Source organism: Aulonocara stuartgranti (genome assembly GCF_965226115.1).
Source record: "Aulonocara stuartgranti genome assembly, chromosome: 5".
Taxonomy (NCBI): Eukaryota; Metazoa; Chordata; class Actinopteri; order Cichliformes; family Cichlidae; genus Aulonocara; species Aulonocara stuartgranti.
Genome location: NC_138943.1, coordinates 9,836,322 through 9,863,471, shown reverse-complemented (window position 1 = coordinate 9,863,471; position 27,150 = coordinate 9,836,322). Strand labels below are relative to the sequence as shown.

Here is a 27,150-nt window from a genome sequence, read left to right as displayed (position 1 = left end):
TTCCAGTTTGGATTCATTAAACTTTCCTTTTTCATCAGGGCTGGATCAGGTATTGCTCTGCAATAGCTCTAAGCTGCTGGAGTTCCTATGATGTACTGTTTCCTCTTCAGTTACCTATTTTCCCTCTGCGTGTGTTTATATACTACTCTGCATTTAGTGTTTAGCTATCATTAACCTCTGGTTCTCTTCCACAATTTGACTTTTTTTCTTTCTACCTCCTTTCTTCCTGTTAAAAGGGAGTTTTTTCTTCCCACTGTTACCAATTGCTTGCTCAGTGGGGGTTGTCTGATAGTTGGGGTTTTCTCTGTATTATGGAATGGTCTTTACCTTACAATATAAAGTGCCCTGGGAGAACTGTCTAAATTTGATGCTACAGTATACATAATAAAATTGAATTTTAACTGAACATTATCAGCAAGTCATATAAATCTTTGCTATAAAATACAGCAATTATCGATTAAGATATAATGACCTTAAAGTTAGAAACTAACAGAGAAGCAAAAAAAAAAAAAAGTTGAATTCAGAAATGTGTGTATTATGCATTAGACCACCACTTTGATGTAGTAATGTAGTAACTTGACACTGGAGCATTGTAAACTTCTATAATACATGGAGATGTATTTGTCAGCAGCATTCTTGGTGCTTTATCAACTGAGGAACGCTTAAGTAACTTGCCAGGCTCGGTCGTCACCCTCTTTCATACACTTTGTGCTCCACTACCCACTAATTTACAAATTTACACTTTGTTTAATCCCCCTTTATCCTGATGTTATCCAACCATTTAGAATCAGAATCCAACAGATATATCTGTGTAATTTATGTTTTCAAGCTCTCCCCTGCTGATACTGCACACGTGTGGTGGCCTCTGATCGATTAACCACAGAGACAGTGTGTTTGGTCAGTTGTCCCATTATACAAAATGAAGTACTGACAAATGTATCCACATATTCTGCTTTTAAAAGCCCCCTTTGCCATAGATTGTAACGCTGTAGGTAAAGCGATGCTCTGCGTATTTGGATAAATTGACATATAGATAGAGTTAAATATACATTTTTTTCTTTTTGGCTTTTTAAACCTTCCAATGTTAATAGGGCAAGCAGACCTGGGAAAAATCTGCTGTCTGTGCATTCAACCTGCACTGTTTTGCAGCAAAAACAGATAAAAGCATGACATAGCATCAAACAGGATAGAAGCAATCTAATGGGACTCATTTAGTTGTGATATTTGGAGGTGTCTGATGGAGTCTGACACTGAGACACTGGAATCCTTTGGGTCCTATAGGTAACAAGGGGGGAAGCACTGAAACAAACCGTTTCTCCGGTGCGCAATTGGATTTGAAGTCGGATCAACACTTTGAGCTTTTCTTTGGATTCCTCGAGCTCTTTTAAGCAGTTTTTGTGGTATCACTGCCATCAGGGAGTGCCACTGCACCAGCATCAAAGTAACTTTGATGACAAGGTTTTTCCAGCATTGTAACTACATGATTATTTCATCTGGCTACTTAACCCTTAAGGGACAATTACATGTAAAGATATCTATATTTGTTCCAAAAGTGTATACTTGAAAGGCTTTGATATTTAAGGTTAAAAAATGCATTTAAGAGAAGGATGACAGTTGTTAGTAATTAGTATGGGTCACGCTCCATACAGTGAAACTATATTCTGACATGTTGTAGTTAAGATAAAAGTTTTTTGCTTTGATTTTTAACTCACTGAATTATGGAAGTTTATAGTTTCATATTTTTTTCCAACACCTGTGTAGTTGCAGTAATAAGGCCAAGCCCTTTAGATTACTACCACTCTAAATACAAGAAAGAAGCTGTTTTTCCCATATCAAGTATAATTAACATGATTTGATATTGACTACAGAGTAAAGTTTGCATTTCAGAAAACACCACAACATCTCTTGAGTCTTCCTGACATTAAAGACTGCTAGGCAGAGTTTACTAATTTACCAAAGCAATCAAATGTAAACCATTAAATGCCAATATATCATCTGAGCATTGCTTTCTTTATTTTCACAAGAACATTTGCCAGTTGCGTTTTATCATGTTAATGGCCTTGTCAGAGTCATGATTATGTGTAAAAAGAGAAAGGCTCTTATGTGAAATTATAACAAAAAACAAACAAACAAAACAAAAAACAAAACAAAGACAACATTACAGTGCATGTTATGTAAAAAACTGCCTTTACATTTGTAACTAAGATAATGAATTGTGCGTGCAAGCACAAACGATCCTGCATTTTTCTTTTACATTCTCTACTTTGGGCATTGTGCCATTGTCACAGATAATCCTTAGCTTTCATATTGTATTTTATTTTAAATTTTGGCAGTATCAGCTTTGAAATATGCTGAAAGTCCAAAAGCTCCCTTTCATCTATGGTCTTCCTCATAATTATTGAGAAAGGTGTGATACTGGGCTGCATTTGGAGGCTTACCTCTCAGCTGGAATTTTATATGGTTGAGGTAAACCTTTTTACTCACAAGCTAATGATTGATATATTCTGAACCAAGCAGCATTATGCAAAATTAAACCCTTCATTTGCCTTTTTATCAAAATCACTCCATGTATATTTTATTTGTATTTTGTTTTAGCATAACCCTAATTTGTTATCAAAAAAGCTTACATAAGATAATCCCTGCTGACATAGTCACAGCAGACTGAACACTGTCAGAAGTACAAAGAGCAGAGAAATCATAGCCAAAATTGCCTGGCAGCGACAACATTTTACTGACCATGTGTGTCTATGTTAGCGGGGGCTCTGTTGCTGTCGTGACTTTTGTGGTTGTGCTTCTTAAAACATATGTCCAGTCCTATCATATTATCTGTTAACTTTTGGTCCATGCTTTTTGATGTAAAGTAAGACATACTACTAAGCATGGCACATCTGATCAGCTATCAGATTTATGTTACTAAGTATATTCTTATGCTTTAATCTCACTGAGATAATCTAGGCCAGGGGTGTCCATCTCCAGGCCTCGAGGGCCGGTGTCCTGCAGGTTTTAGATTTGTCCTTGATCCAACACAGCTGATTTAATTGGCTAAATTACCTCCTCAACATGGCTTGAAGTTCTCCACTGGCCTGGTAATAAACTAATCATTTGCTTCAGGTGTGTTGATCCAGGGTGAGATCTAAAACCTGCAGGACACCGGCCCTTGAGGCCTGGAGTTCGACACCCCTGATCTAGGCAAACTGTGAAGTATGAATCAAAGACTAAGTCTAGGAACATACACTCTGCTGCCAAACTTCAAGTGGCCTTCAGATCAGCTGAACAACAGTGTTTAACAAAGTCAGCTTACTATCACCTCAAGAATATTTCAAGGATAAAAGATCTGATGTCTCAGCAGGACCTGGAAAAACTAGTCCATGCATTCATCTTTAGTAGGCTTGATTACTGTAACGGCATCTTTACAGGTCTACCAAAAAACTCAGTCAGACAACTACAGCTCATTCAGAACTCTGCTGCTCGAGTCCTCACTAAGACCAAAAAAGTGGACCACATCAGTCCAGCTCTGAGGTCTTTACACTGGCTGCCTGTCCGCCAGAGGATAGACTTTAAATTTCTGATGCTGGTCTATAAAGCTCTGAATGGTTTAGGACTAAAATACATCAGTGACCTCCTGACCCAGTATGAACCTTCCAGATCCCTCAGGTCATCTGGATCCGTTTTTTTAGAGTCAGAACCAGACCCGGAGAAGCTGCATTCAGTTTTTATGCTCCACATATCTGGAACAAACTCCCAGAAAGCCTCAGATCAGCTGAAACACTCAGTTTATTAAATCCAGGTTGAAGACTCGCCTGTTCTCAGCTGCATTTGACTAAAACACAAAATCCGCACTGTTTTACTTTTAAGCTTAAATTTTAAAACATACTCTTTTTTTCCACTTTAAATCATGCTTTTTATTTGTTTCTGTTTTTTAATGTCTCTGTAAAGCACTTTGAATCACCTTGCTGTTGAATTGTGCTATATAAATAAACTTGCCTTGCCTTAAAGAGCTTTATGGAATGCTGTAAAGTATGCCACCACTGAACTCTATAGCAGTGGAGACGTTTTCTCTGTAATGACAAATTTTTTCCGTCAGGCTGATGCATGAGTCTGGGTTTGGTAGTTGCTAACAGTACTTATCTGAATGCTTTGTGCCAAGTGTAACGTTTGGTGGAGGGGGGATTATGGTATGGGATTGTTTGTTCAGGAATTCGACTCAGCCCCTCATTTCCAGTTTGCATACTAGTACACAAAGCAAGGTCAATAAAACCATGGATGAGCAACTTTGGTGTGGAAGAACTTGACTGGCCTGCACAGACTCCTGACTTCAGCCCAACAGAACACCTTTGATGAATTAAAGCAGAGTCTGCAGGGCAGGCCTTCTTCTTCAGTTTCAGTGTCTGACCTCACAAACGCACTACTAACCATGTGGAAAGCCTTCCAAGAAGATTTTAAATTGTTATAGCGGCAATATTAAATCATATTAAACCCCATGGGTTAAGAATGGGATGTCACTTGCTATAGTTTAGCAAGGTGTCTGTGAGAATAGCTTCCTAACACTAGTCTCATTTAAAAGCTACATGTTCTAATCTTGCTTGATGCATCTCTGATGTAGACATCTTGACATGTACACTTGAGCTGTAAATCATAGAGCAGTAAATGTCTTAAAGATAAACTTCCATAGAGTCTTGACTCTGTAAGCCAGGCTCTAGATTACATTGTGTATGCTACTACAAGATAGATCATATACAAAAACTACAGATGGTTTTACTGCCGTGACCAAGTGGGAAATGCCGTAGCTTTTTAAGCTGTATGTGGAATGAATGAGTTGTGTACTTTTTAAATTACTCTTGTGAAGTTTTTTTTTTTTCATTGATCGAATGACCGAAATTACAGTCATTTCATCCTCAATATCTTTATTGAGTAAAACAAATATGTGCGTGAATGTGTTCAAACATGTAAAGTAAGTCTCAGCTCTTCTCACTTCAACCAAGTAAATACGTCATTTTGATTTAACATTAGATAGTGACAACTTGATTCACATGCAGAGTGCCTTGCCATAGCAGTTCAGGTATTTAAGATGTCTTGTTGTTTACTGGTTCAATTACACTGTTCAAATGAGCACATAAAAGGAAGTGATACATAAAAACTAGTTCAAATTTATGACATTAGATAAATCTGTCCCAGGGTTTTTTTTCTGTGCATCTTTTCAAAGCAGTTAAGCTATCACTGAGGCAAGCCATTTTCTCCCACTATCAGAAATATGCACTGAATGTGCGGTTCAAACAAATTCTCTGATAAAATGAGTTGAGAACAGTTACATAAAGATAAACCGGATTGTAAAGCAGCTGTGATGCCTTGATAAAGTGCACTCATGGCAGTTTGCAAACATCTCCGTCGGGACAATTTTTAAAAGATCAAGACATCTGATTGGATCCATCAATGTGGCTTAAACATTTTCCTCTATGACTCTCCTTTGAAACATTTGTCAACATGCCAGTTTCAACAATAAAGCCATTCGACATTAAATAAATAAATATAAAGCAACAAAAAAATAGAATAAACTCATTTACAAGCTTAAAGTCATAGACTGACTAGAAAAAAAAAAACAACTTGGATTAGAGATCATAAAGTCATACAAATGTAAAAAGATAAAGAGAAATCTAAATGTGAAAGAATGCGGGTTAGTTTGTGTCTTTTTTCTTTGACACAAACTTCCATTCCTTCATGGTGCAAGGTTGAATCAACCTTAGCAAGCCACAGCTTCATGTTATTATAACAGTTATTATTAATTATTATACAGTTCTAGTTATATTAAATTTTATTGAATTTACTGGAATAACTAATGAAATTATACTTGCAATGAGATTTACTAACAATAGCTTTATTTCATGTAAATCTATAACTATACCCTTAGAGAGGATCAGGGTTTTTTTTTTTTTTTAGCTCCTGACCATTATCCACTTCCCCAGCTATCTTTTTAAAATCTATTTTACCTAGACTAGCCTTAATATGCCTATGTTGTTCCTCATTCAGTACTGCTAAGAGAACTGACCTTCTCTGCTCAAAGAAAGTATATGACTGTAGGGACATTGACATGCAAATATCCCAAAACGCTTTCTTTAACTCATGTTTGCTCATCAAATCTAAACTTTTGCAAGGTTTTAAAAAGATTCGCAATGACAGAAACACGTGGAAAGGGGGGAACCTTATTTTCTGTGCTGTAATTGTTAACCAGGACACCAAAACATTTCTCCGTCTGTTGTCAGATATCTCCTTTGTGAGAAAAAGGTATATCAGAATCAGAATCAGAGACTTTATTAATCCCAGAGGGAAACTGAATTGTCATAGCAGCAAATATACAAAAAAAACGTCAAGCGCATATAAAATGAAGTGTAGAAACAAAGACATTGATAAATAAATTCTGTCCGCGTTAATCTCGCTAATACGACGTTAACGCTGTTGATGGACACAGAGTCAGATTTTGTGTGAATGTAGCCAAACCAAAGTGCATACCTGATCCTGTGCACTGTGTGCTGTAGCTCATTTACCTTGACACAGTCAGTGAACAAAGAAGCAAAGATGTAGAAAGCTCATGTAACATAGTCACTTTCATGAAAAAATAAACACTGTTTTTTAAAATGTCTGCAGATATTTTTTTCTTTCAGTTGTTTTATTGGACATGCTTTGTCATTTAGTTCCTTAAAAAATCTTGTGACAAAAATTTCAGAGTAGGCTACTTTGTATAGAAAGGTAGCTATAAATCTAAATATTTCAAGTATGCCGCCTTGTCTAGTCATTTGTTCATGTCATTTGTTTGCCAGTGTTGCTGAAAAAAGTATATATAACATCACATGAAATAAACACTTTTCCTCCACATAAAAAAAACCAAATACCAAGGGGTATAAAAAGTACCTCCATCACACAATAGTGACCTCCAGAAAAGAAACATACATCCTATGGATCTGAGAGACCTCAACTCCCAACCCTCCATGCTATGAGACAAATTCTTGTCTTTTCACAGCACCAGTCTGTGATGTCACTGCATTCTGAAATATTTTCCCAAGGCCTCCCAGTAAGGAAACGGTATCTTTTTTCATACTTGCATTTGACAACCCTTGCTTTCAGCAGACTTGAAGCAATGCGCACAACACAGGGAAACAAACTAATGAGGGGAGATTTGTGGAAGGGGGAGTGGGAAAGAAAGAAAGACAGATTCTTCTCTGCAGCACCCAGCTTCCTCTTTGTCTTGTTATTATTGCCTTTTTCTTCATTAGGCAGCATTGCATCTGCGTTGAAATCCCGCAGCTCTCACCAAATGACCAAAACCCTACTTTAAACATGCTTTATATTGCTTTACTCCCCAGATAATAACAAGGCCTCACTGGCACAAGCATTTTTCCTTTTGTGGGGCTTTGCTGTTTTTTTCCCCCTTTGCTACAAGCAAGTAAACAGTTATGGCTTGACATGCTCACATGGCTTTCTTCCTAAGCTTCTTTACACTAATTGGAAGCCAATGTCTTCAGTGACTCTAAAGGTTCCTTTTCTGATGAACTGTGCTAACAAATAAACCTCCTTGGACGGTAAATTTCACTAGACACAAATGGGCAGCAAGTACAAAAGCTTGAAGGGATACTCTACCTTATGAAGTGCTTTGTAGAACGCTGCTGAGCTGAGATGTATCTGGTGTTTGTCATTAGGCCAGCTGATGGCTCATTGCAAGGAGAATGTGCCCAGGAGGAAAAGGACAGAGATCAAATGAGCAGCTAGTCTCCTGAGTCTTGTCTGATTAGTCACTCAGTCCAGCCACCACACACTAAGGGGCACACAGGGTCTGGTTTCCATGTCCACTTCAGTGCCAAGAATGATGCAAGGCAAAGACATACACTTTTCTGGCACTGAGGGGCATAATTTCCTATGCTCTTATCATTTGCTGAATACCCTGTGTTATGAATCAGGCTATCCCACTTGCTGATCATGCCAATGAAGTGTGTTTGGACACCTGGTCCAGTGGGATGCTGTAAGGTGGACCCGTTTCAGTTGTCTCATGGTTCTTCATAGGTATTAAAACAGGCTAGAGAAGAGATAACTGTTTATTGATGTTTAACATCAAAGGAAAAATTAAAAACTGTGCCAAATACTACAGGGATGTAAGAGAGAAGCCTCAAACCCAATAAATCATCAGCCATGACCAAAGGATAGCAAGACAGAGAAGCTGTGAGAACACAATATTGATAATCAAAAGTACAAATGTTAATTAAAACAATTTTAGACATATGCTCCTCTAAAACTTGACATTTAAAAGGTGTTCTTTGTTTATGCTATAAGTTTTATAATGTGTGGATTATCATGATGAATTGTCACAATCTCTCTCTCTCTCTCTCTCTCATGGGGGGGGGGGGGGGGGGGTCAGAGTTACCATGGATACACATTTATATGCTCATAAGCATATTTCTAAATGCAAAACAGTACTGGGAATGCCTGGCAAAAGTACTATTCGATATACACTGGGAATTATTCAACTAAATGCTACACATGGGGTGGTCTTTTTAATTAACATATACATTCTACATTAATACAGATATACACAGACATTAATAACATAATATTAATATTTATTGTTATTAGAGGAAACAGTAAGGCCACTTTGCTTTTCCTTTGACATTTTTCAGTAACGCAGTAATGTAATGCTTTACTGTACTTTTTTTATTCTTTAGTTATGTACACCACTGCTGATAAAAAAACAAAATAACAATTCTTCCTGCTACAATCAGATAAATTCAGTTCCTATGCTGGAAGTGAAAAAGAGTGGAATGGTACAGCCATACACATTTTAAGGAATGTAGATATGGACATTATTTTTTGTTTTTGTTGCACAGAAGGACAAGAGCATGACAGTAACATGGAAATTATTGTAAATACATTCATTATACTGCTAACACAACTTAGTCTCTTTAATAGCATCAGCACAGACAGCATGCTAACGCAAAGCTGGCAATGGACTAAGAGTGGTTTTAAAGCTGAGTGCATGTCGACCCCAGTCCAGCAGCAAGACTCTGGTCTTCAAAAGGTAACAAAAGCAGAGGTTAGTAGTCAGGCTTGTAGCCTCTGTTTCTACCTGTTCATGGATCAACAGTAGTGACAGTTTCTTTTAAGTCTCTTTGGGCTGGTTTGCATCTTTGCTTTGTGAGGTTCAAATTAAAAGATCATACTTGTGTACTCATTAGGATAGGAATGTGTGTTGGTGTGTGGGACTGTAGCCAGTAGGTTCATATTGAACTAGTAATCATGTTAGATCTCGTGTTTTCAGGTCATTTTACCAAGTATATATATACTTTGCAGGTGAAATTAATCTACAGCTATTTAACCTAATGGTACACATCAAAATGTGTTTAAACTAAAAGTAAAACTAAAATATATACATGTGAAAAGGTTGAACGTCCCCCGATGACTTTGAAGAGTTAATACGTGGGGGCTGAGCCCCAGAGAGCCCTGGCCCAATTTGACCTGGCAATAAGTCTTAATTCAAATAGCTTGAGGGAGATTTATCACAGATTCAAGTGCAAGTATGTGCATGTTAGTATAAATGCTTGTGTGTGTGTGTGTGTGGGGGGGGGGGGGGGGGGGAGACATGTTGGCGTAGGACACTTTCATTTATAGCACTTAAGAAAATAATTGGTTTCTGCTGTGAGTGCATGGTGTCCCTGCTAATAGACACATTATGTATAATTTCCTGTAGTACTCTCCTCGTTTGACCTTTTGTTTACGTTTAGGTAATGTTTAGACTGCTTGTCTGTCCCTCCATTCAGTGTGATGATGTTTTTCATATGTTTGCCATAGTCCCCTGTGGAACTGTGTCAAAACAGAGTCATTATAAAATTAGATTTCAGCATTCATTAAATGTCTTACAGTAATGAGATAAACAGGTACTGATAACACAACACTACTTAATTGTTCACTTAAGTCACTGTAATGATCAAAATTTTCAATGTGCTCTGGTTTCTTAAGTGTGATTCTAAATTCGCTTTGGTTAAGACCAAATATGCCGGGTCAGTGATTTGCTTTTGTGGCTAACATTCACATCCCTCAAACTTAAACTTCAGGAAATGTTAGTGACCTCCTTTTACTTTATATGTTTGCTTTTATATTTTGAAAACTGTCTTTTAGGGTGGAGTTTAGTTTTAGTCAGGAAATGCAAAACTGGAGACTTTAGGAAGCAATGTGGCAAATATCCTTATCCCTGTTGTGTTATTTCAGTCACTAAAATTAAGCCCATGAAATCTGCTGTGTAATGGCAAACGTATACATTACTTTCAATAAAAGTCCCATCTCATTGTGGGAAGAAACAATCTTGGGCTATATTTTTGTCCCATGAGTCGTTATTCTTCTTGTCTAGTTTCCACAAGCAGCCATACGTCTGTCTCATTTGTACGGCAACACACATGCACAGTGTGTGTTATTGCTCAAAGTCATGAGTTCACAGAGAAGTACAGTATAGACAAAGTGAACTTCACATTTCTCTGATTGGATATTGTTTTTCTTATACTGAAATAAAATAAGTATTGCATATGTGTCTATTTCTAGAATGTGTTACTAGAATGTGTTAATGTAATGAAATACTCTTATCTCTAACACTTGATGTCTCACTAGTGTGGTTGTACTCTCTGGTCTAATTGGAGGGATTAAATGTTATAAATGTATAAGCTGTAAAGCCTATGATTTGATTTTATGTCATTTGAGATGTAAATCAGTCATCGTCTTGAGACAATAGAGTGATCAAGAAAGAATTCAGTAAAAGGACTAGATGTTATAGTCCCTGATATTGCATTGCTTTAAATGGACAGAATCTTGAGGGATGGCTGTTATGAGGAAAGGCAGCCCAGAAACTTTACCAGCAGCACACATCGTTGTGTGCCTCAACTTTCGGTCTTTTACCCAAGACAATCTGCCATTTTTATAGCAGTCACAAAGCAAGTATTTTGGTAATAAATTCTTGGTATGTCATTGAGAGCTATAAATGCAAATCTATCGGTCTGTATGTAAATTGGGACTACAATAAAGATATCAGACTCATCAAATCCTATCTGTACTGTAAACACATCAAGACAAAAACATAAAGCACTAGAACATGAGATTAGCCATGTAGAGTGAATAAGAGAAACAGAAGCTTTTAATATTAAATGAGAATTTTTATTCTTTGGTACTTTGGTAAAAAAAAAAAGACACAAAGTTGCCCTGGAAATAAGCATTAGGAGTAAATAATATCATACAGTGTCTGCTTCTGTAATTTAACTTAAGAGTGCCTTATTAAAAATGGAAGAGCCCATGCCACATTAAGGATTAGAATTTTGTATTTAAGCATGAAATGAGCCTGATGTTTTGCACTATACAGACAGATGTTTCAATCCAGCTCAAAATTCTGCATCCATGTTTAACAATTACAACCTTCCTTACCTAGCTCGGAAACTGCCTTTGCATACTGAAACAATCAAGATGTGATTGAAGTGCAGATTTTCAGCTTTAATTCAGTGGTTTAAAAAAAATTATTAGGAATTATAGTCATTTGTATAGATATCATGGCTTTTATAGATTCTCAAAAGCAATTGGACAACTGACTGAACAAGCTTCTTTGTCAGGTAAGGCCTGTCGTGACATGACGATAAGCAGCTACATTGTTTGGAAGAGGTTTTGAACTTCCATGTGCTATCTTTTTGCTGGAATTCTCAATATGAAATTCAAAGAGATACAGATAAAAGTAAAGGATGCCAATATTAAGCTGAAAAACTCATATAAGCTCCCAGAATAAAGCAAACATCTTTAAAGGTGACAAAAAGACAATATGAGTTATCAGGCAAAACACATTGATTTTATTTTCAGTGGAATCTAATTAAGCAATAAGGCATCGCAGAATTGTGCGAGCTGTGGGTAGTGACCGAAAGAACGAGATCGCGGATACAAGCGGCAGAAATGAGCTTCCTCCGAAGGGTGGCTGGCCTCTCCCTTAGAGATAGGGTGAGAAGTTCAGCCATCCAGGAGGGGCTCAGAGTAGAGCAGCTGCTGCTCCACATCGAAAGGAGCCAGCTGAGGTGGTTCGGGCATCTGACAAGGATGCCCCCTGGGCGCCTCCTGGGTGAGGTGTTCCAGGCATGTCCCACCGGGAGGAGGCCCCGGGGCAGACCCAGGACACGCTGGAGAGATTATATCTCTCGGCTGGCCTGGGAACGCCTTGGTATTCCCCCGGATAAGCTGGAGGAGGTGGCTGGGGAGAGGGAGGTCTGGGCCTCTTTGCTTAGGCTGCTGCCCCCGCGACCCGGCCTCGGATATAGCGGATGAAGATGGATGGATGGATGGCATCGCAGAATTATGCAATCATTGAACAAAGCATAGCAATAACAAAAATAATGAGATTGTGCCCATTCAAAATAGTTCTTTGTACTTAATACTAATGGTTTCTCCCTTTGGCATCAGTGATGAGTACCTTCATTTTTCTAGAGGGTAGAGTTGTCCATTCTTCTTGAATAATAAAAACATAAAGCCATCGGATCCTGGAAATTCTTGGGTAGTCTTGCATGAAGTGCACATCTGATATTTCCCCTGAGAAGCTCAATGATATTGAGGTTAGAAGATTGTCGTGGCCACTCCAGAACCTTCACTTTTTTGTCCTCCTCCCCTGTCCAGTGAATGGTTGATTTGGCCTTGTGTTTTTAATCATTGTCACGTTGGAAGGTCCAAGTGCTTCCTGTGCGCAGTTTTCAGACTGATGAGTGCAAATTGTCATCAATTTTTATGAATATCCCTGTGCTTTTGTAGCTCATATATCCCCAAAACATTAAAAATCCACCTCCATGTTTCAAAGTACAAGTTGTGCACTTTTCCCATAGACTTTGTGGACTTCCCTCCAAATATAGCATTTATGGTTTTGACCATAAATTTCACTTTTGGTCTCATCACTTCAAATGACTTACTTTTGACTTACTTTTGACCAAATGACATACTATTTTGTGGCCCTGGCTCAGTAATGGCTTTTTTCTATTTTTGTGCAAGTGCCTCCTTATTGCGGATCTTGAATCTGTCATGCCACTTTCTTGCTGTTAAACCTGTATTTCAGCTGAAGTAGCATAACAATTTTTCTTTATATCCTGACCAATTTTCGTGACTGCTGAGGCTGATTTTTTGTTGGTCTACCTGACCATCGCTTGGTATCAACAGAAGCACTAATTCTCCATTTTTTAATCACACATAGAGCACTACCTGGCATTTTCAAATATTTGGATGGTTTTGGATGGGTCTTTTTTTCTTGCAGACTTTTTTTGACAGCTCTTTGGCTTTCTCCATGACTCAATAGCCAATAAAGTCAATGCAGCTCTTAGTGAAATGTCCAGAGGTTGCAATAAGAACTACAAAACGGGATGACTATAAACAGGCACTACTTAACCATCAAATACATAACAGGTGTGGTATCAGCCAATTAAACCAGGATATTTGTATGTATATTATAAACCCAACTATTTATTTATAAGCAAACTTTTGATCAGGGCCAATTGGTTTTTCAGTTGTCATTCTCTTTTATGAAGGGGGGCACACAATTATCTGATGAATTACTTCACTTCACTGTCAGATAAGTAAATTTAAATAAAAGAAAGAGTTTCTGCACGATCACATGTAATGATTTTGTCATCTTTTCCAAAAACTTCATAAGAAATTATGCCAGGATATGAAAACATGAGCAAAACTGTAAAAGCATCTGTAAGTCCGAAACAGTTATGAAAGACATGACTACAGTACTCTGGTTAAGCCAAACCACTTAAATAAAACCTGAAATTAAGAATTTCAGTTACATCTTGACTTGTTTAAAATCCCCTGTAGTGGTTTACACGGGAAAATTACAAAACAGTCTGTTTCTGTCCAAAAACATATGGCCACAGCTCTCTTCTGTGTTTAGTTTTTATTTATTTAATTGTTGAAAAGATCCAATTTCTGTAGATGAAATCTGTCATTCAGTAGGATCTTGCTTTAACCTTTTAAATGTGCCCACATCGTAATCCCAATATGAATTTCTGCTTTCAACCAATTTCTGTCAGAGAACAATGCTGGTGATAAATTTTCTTGCAGTTTGAAGGCAGAAGATGCTTTATCATAATAAACTCACTCATAAAATTTATGAAGAAAACAAGAACCTTTGTCTATTTTAGCATTCTGCTAAATTCAGCATTCTGCTCTATGCTCGCGACCTGCTTTGTGATTTATGCATTCAATAACATTCCCCACATATCCATCAACTGGCAGATGCAGATGGTGGCTCCAGTAATCTGGAGGATAGGGAAGAAGAAAAAGGAGAGGAAGAGAACTGTGAAGTTGCAAACATATGCAGACTCGTTATGTCCACAGTGGCCTTGATGTCTTTTAAGACCATCTGTTTTCCAACTTGTGTGCCCTTTTGAGTCAAAACCCATCTGTGATATAGTAGAAAATGGCAAAAATGTTGTTGGACATGGGTTTGGTGGATAAAACTGCATCATTAGTCGAATCATGAAGGGAAAAAAAAAACATCTAGAATTTTCTTTAACAAGTCGGTTGCAAGAACAAGTTGCATGCAGCTGGATTATAAATGACACACATCATACATAGCACAGCAGGGTTTTTTTGTAACCATCTTGTTAACTGATAACTTACTGACGCACATAAATTGCCTGGGGTGTTGTAGTTAAAAACACTCATGCACAAAGAAGTGTGTTGACAGTAACACAGAGGACACTTTTACTTATTTCACTTCTGCCCTGCACACACGTATTACAGGAAATTATAAATTAGATGGACTTTGACACAATACATTATCAGTGTTAAGCACAGTCATACTAATTTGTTGGAATTATGTCATTTGCATATCAAGCGACACGCACATGCAGTTACAGGGACAATTAAGTGGCTCAGGGTGACACAAGGCTGCACTAGCCTGGAGGTCAGACAGGCTTAAGAGTGATTCAGGCTGGAAAAAACAGAAGCTCTGGGAGTGCAGTAAAAATGTGGCATGTAATGAATTGTCAGAATAACATAGAATTTTAAGATACAGAAAAATATCACATGTAATTAGATTCTAGGAAGTTGTACAGAATTATGAAACTGTCTCATATGATGTATGTGTATTTAGTTGACAGTCAATTATGACCACAAAGCAATATGTACACTATTATGATGAGAAACAGTTTGTTTTAACTGGGGAAGAAAGTGAATAAATCATAAACTGCATTGTATTATATTATCCATCCATCCTCTTAACTACTTGTCCAATTCAGGGTTGTGGTAGATGGAGATGTGGGGAAGGGCTTAAAGCCTATTGCATCTGTCCTAGGGTGAGACGTGAGGTACACTGTGAACAGGTCGCTAACACACAGAGACAACATTCACAGTCACATTCACACCGACAACCAATTTAGAATTATCAATTAATATGCATGTTTTTAGACTGTGAAAAGAAACTTGGGGAGAACACAAGCAGGTGTAGGGGAAACATGCAGAAGTCCAGGCCTCACTTTTTTTTGTCTGAATTTGCACAAATGTTCATTCAATGAACTTCACAGATCTTGATCCTAATGTTCAAGGCCACATCATGTTCATGTGAATACAGTATTTTGAGATCATTAGGAGGGCATCCACTCCACAAATGTTTAATTCTTTAAAGAAAAAAAAAACTTCAACAATTATTAAAGGTTTTTTATTTTTTAATCATCTGTTCTATCATTGGCACCCATGATACTCTTGAAATGGTCCGCATTTGAGTGCTGCCCGGATCAACCACATTTTTCTATTGTTAGCTAATCCTCTCCACTGAGCAATTTGGTTAGAAGTGCTTTGCTTAAGGGCACCTCAGTTGTAATTGCTTAGAGAGATGAAATGGCATGCATTTTTCTAAATTCCAGAACCACTTCAGTTTGATTCACAAAAAGTCTTTCCACTTTTTGAAAGACCCCTCCAGTGAAAACTTGGAATGTTGTTAACATATCCATATGGTGATTTTTTTTTATATGCTAGCTTATAAGATAGCTCATTAGCGAAATAAGCAGTCAATGCGTAGGATGAATATTTCCCCCGTAGAAATGCAGTGTACCAATAACTTGTCAAAATTATGTATTAAGACAGCTTGTGCATATATTTGCATATTCTTAGATCTGCACATACAGTACTAAAGGATGGAAACATGTAGAGTGTATCTAAGCTATTTAAGGCATGAAGTGAATTATATTTTCATGGAAAAAATCAATATGTGTAATTTTAATGTCTTTTTGAGATATAATCAATGTCTGGAGAAGAAGTTCAAAAACTGTACTGTAATAATGCCCAGGACATGCTGCACTGCTTTATACAGTGCCTTTACAATAACCAATATACTGTAGATCAGCAGTCACCAACAAGTCTGACCTGCTTTGATCTCATCACCTCCTCGCTGTCAGCCCACAGACAGCCTTTCTCCCTCAGAATGACAGCCGTAATAACCATCTCTGGATGGCCTTGTCTCAGATGGCTTTAGATAACACGCTTGCATAACACTCAACTGCCTGAATTTATACCGTCGCTGTGCCTGACCCTCACCCTGCTACCTCTAGGGTGTAGCTGAATGCAGCTGGTCTGTTCCTGTTGGTGGCATAGTTTTCATGAAGCCCAGCTCTTATCCTTGTATGTAATCTGGCAGTTCCAGCAGCAGCCAATCACAACCTGCTTGTAAGCTGTAATGCTGGAATCAAAATGCCTGACAGTAGAGCTGGAACATGTGATACTGATAACATGCTGGAAAATGATTTTACTACAACAGTGCTGTGCTCCTATACTTTGTATGTGCATATAGCCATTGACTGAAAATTTCTTATACGAAAGGCTCACATTTCAGATATGTAAGCAAAGCCACTGACCGTAAAACACTCACATGAATAGATTTTTTTTTAAAAATCTTTATACTGACAACTGCCTAAGTATGATGTTATCAGTGCAAACTCTGCTTAAAGACCTGATAGCATCACAAGTTTCCATTATATTTCTAGAGGTAATATGGAAGTAGCAAAAGGGACTATCACTGTATTTCCATGGCTGCTGGCAAGTGTCTCTCAAATAAATATTCGCAAATTGTATTTGATGAGCTAAAGCATTTTGAATTAGTTTTATATGCTTTGAAGCAGTCTTACTGTTAAAGGAATTGTTAGATGAACCGTTCCTACAAACTCAGGTTTTTTTAAATTTAGTGTGGCACTGTATTATCAACCCTTTTGTGCATCAAAGGTACTGTATATGTTTGCAGCGTTGCAACCTACCAGCTTGAATTAACTGTGCTTCCCCACAGAGTGTAGTGACAGACAGAGGGAGGAGAGAAGCCTGTCATTTGAAGCATGAAATCCCGTTAACCAAGTCCTCTGTCACTCAGCACCCACTAGGGAAGCACAGCATGCAGAGCTGTAAACTCACAGGTTAAGAGGCAGGGCCACCAATGCTGCATACCGAATCTTCTCACTGAGTGAAGATCAACATTATACAGTACTTAGGTTTTGCAGATCCACACTTTGAAATACGCCTGCATTGTCCCTGTTGTTATACACACAATACTTTCTATTAGCACTCATTGATAATGTCGTAGCAGTGGGATAATAGGGTGGAATCGAGAAGGCAATACTATCAAAACAGCAAATTAATATATTTTAATTACTAAAGTAATATCCAAGTGAGAGTCAAGTAATCAACAGTTTTTATAGCTGAGTAATATTGCATTGAAATTTCTGTAATTTCGTAATATCAAGCCAGAGGCTGGAGTTAATATTGTGGAAACAAATGTAAGATTATGAGACAAAATCAGTTAGTAATAGTGTAGTTAAATGGGTAAAAATAATAAAACATGGTAATATCTGTGCATTTGATTATTTATTTATTTTTTGCTTTTCTATCACTTTAAAGGCAGTTATCTCATAATATTAAGGTAATATTAGCTCATGGGATTTCCATATTAGGATACTATTGCCATATTAAAAGAGGGCATAGCTGTCCAGTTTTGTACTTTAATCCCCCAGGCTCCTTGGCCGCCAGAGTACAGGAATGGCACGCATGTACACTCCATCCATGGGTGTTGGCAACTGTTGTGAGTGGCTGCAGACTACAGTCTGGAACAAACCCGCCCAGTTTCACTAGAGTAAAATTTCTTCTTTCTTAAGCTGAGGGGCAATAGAATTTGACCAGAGGAGGAAATTAAGTATGCGGCTTCCAATGCAAATATTTTCTCACTCTGCAAAAGGGTAGACTGATTCTTTTAATTTTCACCTCATAATATACAAATTCAAAATGCAGACATGAAATGTGCTGTTTTGATCTATTTGACAGGGTGACTGGTTCAAATCAGTGGGATATGAGGATGCTTATTTTCACATAAGAATTTAAGTAGAGAACAGAAAATTTATCAGGTACGCTATTCAGGGTGTAGCCAAGGAATACCCTCGTGTTCGGGCTGGCACTCCCCCCTTGGGTTTTCAGTGTATCAAAGAAACCGTGGACCCTTCGTAGACAGTGTTCACATATTTGAACAGTTTTCTAATACGTGCTTCCAGCAGAGAGGAAGTGGCAAAAAACACCAGGTTGCTGTTACGCATCTGTCTAATGGCACTTGGCCCCAGAGGCACTGTTGAGCACATATAAATTACTTTGTGCTCATGGCAGGTTTTCTGACTTTGAGACATTTCTTGCTAATCCTGAAAAATTGTCATGTCTTGGTCAGGACAGACAATACTACAGTGATAGACCATGAGGGAGGCACTCGATCTGTGGCACTACATGGGCTGGCTTACAATCTGATGATGTGGAGCAATAAACAAGTCTATGGGGAGTAGGACTGAACCTCGAAATAACCCACCAGGTGTGGGACAGACTCTGTCGGGCAACCGAAAATCTGTTCACATTAAGTGAAAATGTGTATGGTCCTTTGTTTTTTATACGAAGAAACTAGGGCATGCCACTAAGATAGGACGTACTAGCTCACCCATAGCCAAATGCGCTGGTAACACTAGTTACCTGAAAACTGAGTAAGGCATCCCACAGATTGGGTGTGTCTCTGTGGCACACAGATAACAATCTATCAATTACAGATACTCCTGACTTCATCTTATTATGTGCATAAAGCACATCATTTACTCCATTCCAGCCTCTATGCCACCATGGACATGACCAAAGAGATGGCAAAATACATCATGGAAATTACTGTAGAATTGCAAAAGGCTGGAATGATCCTCAAGACCATTGTCAAGAAACTGTTGCTGCCATTATTTGGAATTGGAAGACATATAACACGACTATTGGTCACCCTCATCTGTGAGTTCAGTGCAAGATCTTGCCTCATTGAGTGAGGTTATCATGATAAAGGTGGTGGACCAGCCAAAAACTACATGAGACGAGCTTGTTAATATCTTCAGTCACATAGACCACCATTGGTAACGCACTGCAATCATGCAGTACCGCATGGTCCCCTTGCTCAAGGAGGCACATGTGCCACAGAAGATCTAAATGATTTAGAGAAGCTTGGGGAAAGTGCTTTGGACCAAAATCAAACTCTTTGGCATCAACTTGACATGCCATGTTTGGAGGAAAGAAATGCTTTGAGAATGACCCAAAGAACACCATCCCCACAGTCAAGTAACAGAGGTGGAAAAAACATTATGCTTTGGGACTGTTTTACTGCAGAGGATACTGGATAACTTCAGCACATTGTGGAGCCAATGGACCATGTATTGTAAAACCTTGGATAAGAACCTACTTCCCTTAGGAAGAACACTGCCGATGGGTCATGGTTCTTCCAGCATAACAATGGCCCAAAACATACTGCCAAGGCAACAAAATAGTGGGTAAAAAAAAGAAGAACAGTAAGATCATGGAGTGGCCTAGACAGTCTCCAGACAGTCTCCAGACAGTCTCCAGACAGTCTCCAGACCTCGGTACTTGAGAAAATCTGTGGATGGAGCTGAAGGTTTCAGTTGCCAACCAGCAACCAAAATTTAAAGAGTTTCTGTAAAGAGGAGCAGACCAAAATCCCTTCTGAGATGTGTGCAAACCTGATGACCAACTACAACAAATGTCTTAGAGCTGCGCTTGCCAAGAGTTTCCCAACCAAGTACTAAGTCATATTTCATCTACTTATACATACTTATTTTACTTAATGACATGCAAGTCAATTTAAAACTTTGATGTCCTTTTATTCTGGATTTTTGGTTAATATTCTGTCTCTATCCAGTAAAGTGAGAGTACTTTAAAAAATATAGACTGTCCATTTCCTTATTAGCAAACTTACAAGTTTATAGGAGATCAAATAATTGTTTCCTCCACAGCACTGTAGAGGAAACTTATTATTTGAACTTATTTAAGTAATTCAAGTAATTTGACATTCTGGGACACAAGTTCTGTATTTTGCATTATTGTTTCGGTACAGAAATGGCAATTTTACAAGACAGTGTCTCCCAGTTTTTCTAGCCGGTTTCAAAATGACACTTTGTGACATAATAATATTAGGCAAATTAGCATGGAAATGAAGGAAAGTGCCAAGCCAGGTCATGACAATGAACTGATCATCTCTTTTGTTAGTCTTTAAATGAGGGACTGAATGGAAATAAATCTGAATGGGAATAAATCTTATTAAGATATTATTTGAAAGCCATGCTGTTGACCATCTTATGAACGTGGTAGACTTTGCATTCAGATCACAAAAAATGCTAATAAGATATGAATAAAAAATTTGTTGAAAGCCATTACCATCTAATTATTATACACCATATGAAGAACATGCTTAGTATAATTTTAATTTCATAGGTCTTCCATGGCTTTGTAAGTAGAGACTAGAAATCCTTTGGAAACTATGCACAGTTACATTTTTTTCTAACTTGTTTCAAAAATGGTGTAAAAAGACTTTCTGTAGTGATTCTCAGACTGCTGCCTGAAATTATAAAGCAGGATTCAGGTTGAATCTCTCACAGTTGGCCCGCAGTGTGTTAGCTGAATTTCCTCCAGTGGCTGCTGATGCAGCTGCAGCCTATAAATAGGCCCACCCTAGACAGGCGGAGGGGAGGAGGGCTTTGGTTAACCCCTGAGACCCAGTCCTAATCTGACCCCAATAATAGCAGACATCATTAGAGAGGCATTTCAGCTGACTGGCCAGGAAGGATACAACCTCTGTCTGGAGAGATTTTAGGATTGCAACATCTCAAGAGAAGCACAGGACTCTGGTTTAAGCACTTTCAAACTCACCTCGTTGTTACCTCTCTGTCAACCTACTCTTCTTTTGCCACTTTATGACACAATGTAGACAGGAGAGAAGTAGCAAACTTTCTACCACCCATTCTCGCCTTTCATATCTCCAGATGGCAGAGTGTTAGAAAGGTTTGGTGCTTCTGTGCCTCATGTGCATTGCATGGCCTGGATTCAACAAAGCAGTTGTAGCAAAGCTTTGCTTCCCCAACGGTGCTTTTCTGCAATCAAAGAGTATTCATCTCCCTCTTGCCCTCCCTCTTGTAGAGCCATTTTGGCACAGTTTGGATCTCTTTTCACCCTCCCACTCTCTCTCCCTTCTCACTGTTCTGTCCCTTCCATAGTTAGTCTTGGTCCTCTTGAGGGGATAGCAAGACATTCACTGATGTGTAGATTGTATCAGATTTATTACACAGAGGTTTACAGGTTAGTCTTAATTAAGAGGTGAAATCATTAAGAAGAGATAGATAAAGAGAGGGTGCCACTGAGAAGACCTGTCTTAGGCAGAAATCTTCTCTCTGGTCCTTAGGGCTTCTAGACAACCAGAAATCTAACACCTGCATTATCCACCAGATTTTCCAGGAGGAGGACTAAGCAATAGTAATGCTTGCTGGATTACATAGACTGTGAAAGAAGGCAGCAAGGAAATATCCCCAACTCAGCTCAGTACTTGAAGAACAGCTAATCATATTTGCATGAGTTTATTCAGTCTTCGAACTTTAAATTCAGCAGCACTTTGAAAGTAAAGGGAAAGTAAGCCTTCATTTGTAGGATTTGTTAATTTCTTAAAGTTGCAAATGAAAATCAGTGTAAATGATTACAGTCATGTCTTCTTTCTTTCCTATGCCAAAGTAGAAAATATCTGGTTAGATCTGAATGTCTCACACAGCTTTAGGCATGCCTATGCATCTGACACGAACTAATGAAACCCTAAAAATCTGAAGATATGCAACCCCTTTTTGGAGATAATCCACAAGTTTGTTTATCCTTTTTATTGCTTTTGTGGTGTTTTTCCAGCGCATTTCCAGGAGACTTGGCAATTAAACACTTTGATGTATTTTTTCTGGATTGTGGTAATGATGTTTGCATTTCTGTAGGTGGAATGCTTTTCTTCTTTAGCTCCACTAGATATGGTTATTGCTTCTCACATTCTACAAGGATTACAAATAAAATGATATATCCTCAAAGCTACCCGGCTCAAATTGGGTACTTATTACCTAAAGTGTCATCTCAAGCTAAGGTCATTAGATTGAGTCAAACCAGCCCTACGAACACATACAGGAACTTGGTGCAGCTCTTACCGAAACCATTCTTCATTCTTTTAGAGAAGGACTCTTTCTTTTCCAGTGTTTTAGTTTGAGCTTCAAACCATCACATGTTATTTTATTTTGCTATTGTGCTTTAAGAAGACCAAACTAAATATTGCTTTTAGTTGCAGAACTCCTGCATTTTTGTCCATTCTTTTGCAATATATGCCTAATTTATTTATTTATTTTTTTGGCTCAGTTGATTGTCCAAGGTTAAGGCTGTCTTGTATGTTATATTTAATGACTAATACTGCCAAAACTAGTTGAACAGCTAGTTGCATTTTTACAAGGCATAGACCTACAATTCAAAACAAGCAATCAAGGAAATATTAAGGACCAATAAAAATGATTGCGCTTGCTGTCTAACATTAGTTGTTCAAATTATTTTTTGACTGACAGAAACGTGCAAATACAAATAACAAAACTCTTTTTGTAGAATTGTATTTGATCTAGTTTCACGTATTTAATCGCTTACTCAGGCACTATTGCAGTGTGAAATTGAGTGATACAGGCAAATAACTGGAAATGAACCATTCAAATTTCAGTGACAGTTTTGCTGCATAATTCATTGTTATGAATGTGTGCTTCACTCTGCATTAATCTGTAACGTATATTACTTTGTCTCAGTGGCATTTTATTTTTTTCCATTGGAATGTGCTGTCTCTCGATTTCCAATATGTGTATGGCACCCATATGAGATACCATTGTACAATATGGAAATAAAGTTAATGGAGGTATGCTTTTAAAGTCTGAAAAATCTATTTCATGTGTGGTGTTGCACAAGTATGTTAAACAAAAAATACCAGTTTTCCTCCTTAAACCGATCTTTGTAAAATAAGCATTACTGTAGCTACAGTGGTGGGACAAGTCTGACTGGTTTCCAGATGTGCTTTTGCTTTTAGAGGCTGCTCTTAATCTCCCTCTCCTCTTCTATAGTGGTCCAAATAAACTTGCTTTGTGCTATACATGTGAAGTGATATTAAAATAAAACAGATGGGCACAATCCTTTGATTTTGTTCACAACATCCGGAAAACTTCCTCTCAAAAATCTTAAGTTAGAAAGTAGATGAATGCTTTTTACGAGCAAGCATGTTGACCTTTAATATTTAAAATCTGTTTAAAAAAAAAAATCCCAGCTCCTGCCAAACCGGTGGGCCTGTAACCAAGAAGAAGTTGTTTGTTACAGGTAACTGGGGTAATTTATTTTCACACTCCTGCGCTTTTCGTTGTTTCAGCATTGCCAACTCCCTCTGCAGAACCTGTTAGCAAAATAAGCCTAAGGCAGCAAGCTTTCTCTAGAGGCAAGGGGTCATAGGAGTTACCCTACATTCACAGGGAACAATTGTTTGCTGATATAAGTACAATTTAGCCTTTTCTTTACATGAGACCATGTGTATTTTAGTATGGACTAATCATGAAATCCTTTGACATTGTTTATTCAACTGAAATGATTTGTTTGGATCAGAACCAATCTTCTGTGGCAAACAGAAGAAGGATCCATGGCTCACCAACAATGTCCTTCTTCAAAGCAGCATTAGGGGCTGCTTTGAAGTGAGTTTAACACTCCTGTGAATACTGGAAAGGAAAGAACTGCTCGATCATCTACCCAGAAAAAAAATGAAACAAGACCAGTGTTTGAATATCCTCTTCTGTTATCTTTGTCTTGTCACATGCTATTACCTCTACAGAAAGCGGACTACTTGTCACATGCAGAACACTGTACTACGTCAGTCTTCATTAAGATTTATCCATGGCCACAAATGAAGCCGAGAGACTGTCTCTTCGAGGTTATCGTGTCAGCAGATTTTTAATCCCTTTGCCATTAGACCTTATAATGAATAAACTTATCATGAATCAATGAGGTAATTGCAGGCAGGATTACTTTGTGCACTCTCAGGCCATGTGACAACAGTTTATTCATAAGAAAAGCTCTAGGGGTAAAAAGGTTGCTCCTGTCCCATTCATCACTGGAGAATTCACCTTAGTAATGCTCTCTCCTTTTGCTTCACAGGTCACAGATGGAGGTACTATCAAGCAGAAAATCTTCACCTACGATGCTATGTTTAATACAAATTACTCTCACATGGAGGACTACCGCAGGCGTGAAGACCTTGTATACCAATCAACTGTCCGGTAAGCCTAAAAATGAATTCAGTTTTCTTGTTTTTCATAATAGATTTGTTTTGCTGCAGTGGTGAATTGTAAAATATTAAACTCACTGTATAATCAAACAACCTTCTGACACTGTGATGAAATGCACTAAGATGAATTCCTGTTCGGTACAACCCAACTTCATTCCCAGCCATCTGCTGGTGGTCAGATGAGGCCAGAAGGCCAGACTTAGTGACCGAGCAAAGGGGTTTTATTACATGAGGACAGGAGGCAGTGGCAAACTCTAATCATCAACTCTGCACAGGATAAAGTCTTTAGTGTTAAAGATTTATCTAACATCTGGTCAGGCTGCCCTATTATGTAGTGGTTTTATATATCCCAGGTAGCAAACCCAATCTCTTACACTTGGAGCGATGCAGCACATGGAGTTGAGCATGTGCTTCACCTATATTTGAAGGATCTGTTATCCACAGGATACATAGTACTGCTATGTATACATTAACAAGTTTTACTAAGTTGCCAAGAAATTGAGAACATCAGAGTAGGAGGAGTCTCATGACTTTGGTTGGCTTGATTACACATTTAAGGCATCCCAGGGACGGCCTTCTTTTACCCCAGGCCTTACAATACGGCTGGCAGCTGTCTGCATATCTCCGCATTTCTCTCTCCCTCTGCTTTGGGTCTTCTCCTGTAGATATCATTATTTGAATGCTTAGCAGCACAAAAGGAAACGCTGGCCATTCATTGCCCTTGCAACTTCATTCAAACCCAGAATGCTTCACACTTTGCATCCTTTTTGTAATGATCCCACTTTCATCATTCCTTTTCATCTCATCTTTATCCTGCTGTTTTTTGTTGTTGTTTTTTTGATTTGGCTCATGTACATTACCTCGATGTATTTTCTGTCCTTTTTCTTTCTATTCTCTTTTCTCCTGTGTGGTGTGTCTGCCCAGCTGAAAATGATTTATTTAGACAATCCTACTATCCCTTTGGGACTGTAGGCGTAATCAAAATGGAATGGCGTACACACTTATATTCACACTAACACGAAAACATGTTTGTACACAGCAACAAAAGAAATGACCAACCACATGTGGACACATCCATATATATATATATATATATATATATATATATATACACACAAAGTCTTCTACAGCGCACTGATCAGTTGGTTGCTACCTGCACCCGTACAAGAATGCTAAGCCTGTGTTAGTCATCCAGAGAGACATGTGGGATTCTGCCACAATCACACTGTTTTTCCAGTCAAGAAAGACTCCCTGGTCACACTCCTGCTTTCATGGTGTCTAACAGAAACTCAGTGCTTCTCATAAATGCAAAAAGCTGAATTTTTACTCACTGTATTCACCCGTTTCCACTTTAGAATTGTAAATCTTCTGTACAAAGCCTTACCACTCTGACGAATGGAGCTTTATGACCAAAAATGATTGCCTCAATATTCTGTAGCCTTTATAAACATGGAACATTGTGCAGGAAACTTCAGAGCTTTTGTATAATCTAAAAGCTATATGTGATTATGGTACTATTATAGTGTAGCAATAATAAAAATAATCCTTCCTACATCTTGCAAATATTCAACAGCATCTGAAGTCACACTGATATTGGTTCATCTAAGATTTCCCAGTCTTGTTTGGCTTCAACAGCTATTACTGTAATCTTTCAAAGAACGACAGCAGCTGTGACATTCTGCATCTTCAAGTGTCAATACATAGATTAGTTCTTGTAAGGGAAACAACAGATCTTGCACATAACTAGTGACCCTGGAAATTTGATATCTATTCAGGGTCCAATCAAAAGCAGGAGTTTGCTGCTTGTCATAAAAGACTCTTTGACTTGACATCAGTTATTGGTTTAACACATCCTGTATAGGCCACATGTAATAATGTAGCTTTTTATACTGAGAACAGTACGATTTTTATGATGATTGTTTGCAGTCACAGCACTTTTTTAACATTACTAATGGTGCACAGTGACTTGAGATACAATGCATTTATCTGCCACTGCACAGCCTTTAATTGACCATTTTTTCCTTACACTTGACCACTTGCTGTTTTGGAAAACCCAACCAAATTGGATGCAGGTTTCATATGTGTTCCTTAACTTTTACACATTAAAGTTTGACTGCAGTTGTAAAGTCAGATCTTCTCTTCCACTTGAGGTTTCTGTAAATTCTGCTTTAGTAGTGCAGATAAAAAAAACTAAAATCTATTTTGAGGCTGATATTGCTAAGTTATAGAAAATGGACATCTGTTACCTTGTCTCTGTTGTATAGAAGAAATGTGTTTAAAAAGAGTAGGAGTTTTAGTATAATGTTCATCCAAAAATGCAAAGCCTGTATTTTATATTAATGTATTTGATATTAATGGATGCCTATTAAGAGAACAAGTTAAAGTATAACTAAACTAAAATTCTCTTTTTACATAGAGTGCTGTTCCCATACTTTTTGTGAGGTGCCAGCAGATGT

The 27,150-nt window shown here is 38.0% G+C and overlaps 1 protein-coding gene across 3 annotated transcripts in view; it reads left to right on the top strand.

Moving 5' to 3' along the window:
* igsf21a (immunoglobin superfamily, member 21a) overlaps positions 1-27,150 on the top strand; it is a 186,248-nt gene that overhangs the window by 85,704 nt on the left and 73,394 nt on the right. For all 3 annotated transcript variants that reach the window (XM_082532144.1, XM_082532142.1, XM_082532143.1), the window contains one exon: positions 24,565-24,686. In XM_082532144.1, coding sequence (XP_082388270.1) covers positions 24,613-24,686 — 74 coding nt within the window. In that variant the 5' untranslated portion in view covers positions 24,565-24,612. The remainder of the gene's footprint in view (positions 1-24,564; positions 24,687-27,150) is intronic.